Raw genomic sequence first — 3599 nt, forward strand, 5'->3', positions numbered from 1 at the left:
AATGGAAATCCAAAATCTCTGTACATGTTCATTGAAATTAATTATAAAAAAGAATGCTTGCAAAACATGGCAAGTAGTAAAACAAAAAAAATACAAGTTCAGGGAGTGGGGTGTTAACCATAGGGTTGCAAATTCGATGGGTGGGGGGCTGAAGGAAATGGGGAGGATCTTTTGTGGAAAACAATGTATTCAAATTTTGCAGATGTGCGGGGAGATTATTCATGGAGTTGTACAATTTGATGGGTGGGGAATGAGGGAAAATGGAAGAATCTGTTCTGGAACACAGTGTATTTGAACTTTGTAATAAACTAGTATTGTTCTTGAGCATGACTCATAACAACCCTATGAACAAAATACCTGAAGCCTTTCTATAACTATTGTCTATTCTCTAAGTTCAGAGTTTCCAGAGGCATGTTGTTTACAAAGTGGACACCGTTCCTCCTTCCAAACCTGTCTTAATTTGGGAGCTCCAACAAACACTGTCCACCATGAGTAACCATTAATTATCACCTTTGTCACATCAGTGTCACAGTGTTTAGCATCACAGCAACCACGAGTTACCGCTCTACAGCAATGCACAGACCATTCGTATACCACGTAAGAATGTTTGACAAAAACCAATTTAAACCAGGCCTGGGTGCCACAGATTAAAAATCACCCACCTTGAGCTTGGTAGCATAACTTTCTGTCCACTAGGCAAACACGACTCTATGTTGTCATTGTTATTTTTAAGTGCTGTTGAGTAGTAGAAAGAAGACTCACAGCAGCCCTATGAACGACTCACTTTATAAAGATAGCTTCATAAAGTCCCACTTCATAAAGTTAGCCAAAGCTCAGGTGAGCAGAGAATAGTAGGTTGAGTTCAATTAATCAATCAATGAAAATCCTGGAGATTGCAGATCAGTTAACCAACCCTCTGGTTGGTGACAGTGCTTTAAGTGGTGGCATGTTAGTTTGTGGGAAAGGGAAACTGTATACTTGGAATTCTCTCCCGTGGTTTTATATTTGTATCTTTTCAACTAAATTATAATTTTAAGTTTAGCACTTTACAGAATTCTGTGGATCATCCTAAAACAAGTAATGAGAATCTCCAATGTTGTAGCCAGCAGGCCAGAAGTGAGGGCAAACTTGGTAGTCTGGAGTGCTTTTAACGTGTAAGATTGAATTTAGGTTGTGTGCTTAGGGTGAAAAGCCCAACTGAATTTGCTGCAGAGGATATTCAGAGTTGGGGCTTGCCTCAGAAAAGTCACAGGCGACACTATGAGGATGCTGGTGAGGTCAAAAAGTTAAAAAGAATCACAATGACAATACAAAAGTACACTAGTTCAAAACCAACAGCTAGGGGTGCTGGGGGCGAGGCAATGGAAGAAGATGAACAATCAATTTCTATGTGATGTACCACCTCTAACCTCCCCCAGGAGGGTCGGCATGCAAGAAATTAATTCAGTAATCCATTACAAGACAGTTAAGCTAAAATTAACAAGTATGACTCTTTACTCCAGCATTCTCATTCTTCCCAATTAACATAGTACAAATGTTCTTCTTTTTTCATCTTTTAATATAAACAAAAAAGTTTAGAACTAATTAAAAAGGTATGGCTGCCTTATTATTTAGACAAGTACTAACCTTGGCATAGTTGTTTATGGCATTAAGAGTTGCCACTTGAAGCCATTTACAGAAACAAAATTGGTTCACCATCAATACTTTTAACAAGTTGATATAATAAGCAACTCCAAACTATGCCTTATTTCATATTCCATGTTTTCTTTCAGTGAATATGCCAATGTACATTCTTATCCAAGCTTAAACTCAAATTCTTTTCTTCACATCTGAATCACCATAGTAGATATACTGCCTTCACTGTTCTCCTAAATCAGCTAATTAAGTTTCCATGCCATTTTCCTCCCAGGTGAACTTTTCAGTAAAGAAAAATGAAAAGTTTAACTATTAAAAAAAAAAGTGTAAATAAAGGTTTAACTTTCCCTGCTTCTGTGCCACATGTTAATCTAGAAGTTATTTAACCTGACTACTTCATGATATACTAACGGAAACCAACACTCTAATATTGTTTCCCCATTTTAAAAAACAAAAATAAATGCATGCTGTTGACTGGAAAAATACTACCACTGACAAAGTTTAAGCCTTTAGGGAATAATAAAAATTTCACAGCAACCACTTTCAAGCATGATGTGTAAAAAAGAAAAAAATTACGTTTCTCCCTTCATTATTTATAAAGAATCTTAAGTCTGGATGGAACTTCGTCACTTTCAAAGCAATCCTATAATTCTCAGGTCTTTACATTTCGCACAGACTGTCCATTCACCTAGCAACAAAACATGTGCGAAGATAGGAGTCCTTATTTTGTGCCACTCAGAAGGCGCCCAGTCTCCCACGACACCCACTAAGTCTCAAGAACCCTTAAGTTCCCCACCAAAGACAGGGGTTCAGGGTTGGCTGGGATACGGGAGGCAAGAACACGAAGTAAGAAAAGCGACAATAGGGGAAGAAAATTCACAGCGCCCCTACCGCGAAAGTCCAAAGCTCTCGCCAGAGTGGCCTCAGCAGACAATAGAGTTTTCCCGCCTCCTCGGGACCCCGCCCCCTACTCCAGAGCCGATAGAGAAGCGAACATTGGCGAGACCCCGCCCACCCGAGGGGACCGCCCCCTCCCGACCCTGTGGGTCTGGGCTTCCTCGTGCAGTACTTTTTTTTTTTTGGCGCCAAATCTGTTAGTTATTTCTCCTTGTTATCTGAGGGCTGTGTGAGAAGCGCGCTCTGGGAATGCGGTAACTAACACTAGGGGCGTGTGGGCAAAACTGGTTCGCCAGGGCGCCGCCTCTGTCGATAGCCTCAAGCTCGGGGAGGAAAGAGGGGTAGGCGATGGAGACACTCGCCGAGGCCCCCAGCAAGATGGCGGCCACGAAAAGCGGGGCAGGGGGCGCCAGCCAACTAGGGTTAACCACCAATACGCGAGGCTCTCAGCAATAAGTGGGCTTCTTGAGCACCTGGCTCTCTCCAAACAGCGACAACGCCTCACCGGGAAGAAAATCCTCCAACCCACTACTCTGTATCTCCTGTGAAGCCTGGGCCGCCACCCCCTCCCGCGGACTGGTCAGTGCCTCAGGCTCTCCCCATCCAAGCTTACTTGTCGGCGGGAACCAGCTCCGAAGGAATGGCGGCAGTGGCTGTACACTCTGCGGCCATCGTTCTCCTGAGGTGGCAGACTAGCGAAACGGAGTAAAGCTTGTGAGGAAAACTGGGATTGAGGAATATGAAAGACTTAGGACAGAAAATGGCAGATTAGAGATCCCGCGCGGCTGAGGCTCTCTTATATACCAGGGCCTTTCGCCCCGCCCATCCACTTCCGGACCCGCCCCCTCAAGTTTAAAGAGCCAGGATCCAGGGGCAGTCTAAGATAACCCCACTACCGATACCATCGCAAAGTAGGTTCCTTACCTGACTCGCCTTCCCAAATAAAACAACTTCTTTTCTAGCGAGTCGAGTAGGAAGAACTGGAATCTTGGTACTACAAGAACGCGGGCCAGCAGCTTCCACTAAAAGGAAACCTGATGTCTCTCTGCATGTTTACAGAAACTATC

At 43.4% G+C, this 3599-nt stretch overlaps 1 protein-coding gene across 1 annotated transcript in view; it reads right to left on the reverse strand.

The window, feature by feature from the left end:
• NASP (nuclear autoantigenic sperm protein (histone-binding)) overlaps window positions 1-3359 on the reverse strand; it is a 44484-nt gene extending 41125 nt beyond the window's left edge. The window contains exon 1 of the mRNA XM_006898987.1: window positions 3146-3359. Within this exon, the coding sequence (XP_006899049.1) occupies window positions 3146-3204 (59 nt within the window). The 5' untranslated portion in view covers window positions 3205-3359. The remainder of the gene's footprint in view (window positions 1-3145) is intronic.
• Between the last annotated feature and the right edge of the window lie 240 nt (window positions 3360-3599).

This window comes from Elephantulus edwardii, unplaced genomic scaffold (assembly GCF_000299155.1).
Source record: "Elephantulus edwardii isolate Elephantulus edwardi_28Jun2011 unplaced genomic scaffold, EleEdw1.0 scaffold00243, whole genome shotgun sequence".
NCBI lineage: Eukaryota > Metazoa > Chordata > Mammalia > Macroscelidea > Macroscelididae > Elephantulus > Elephantulus edwardii.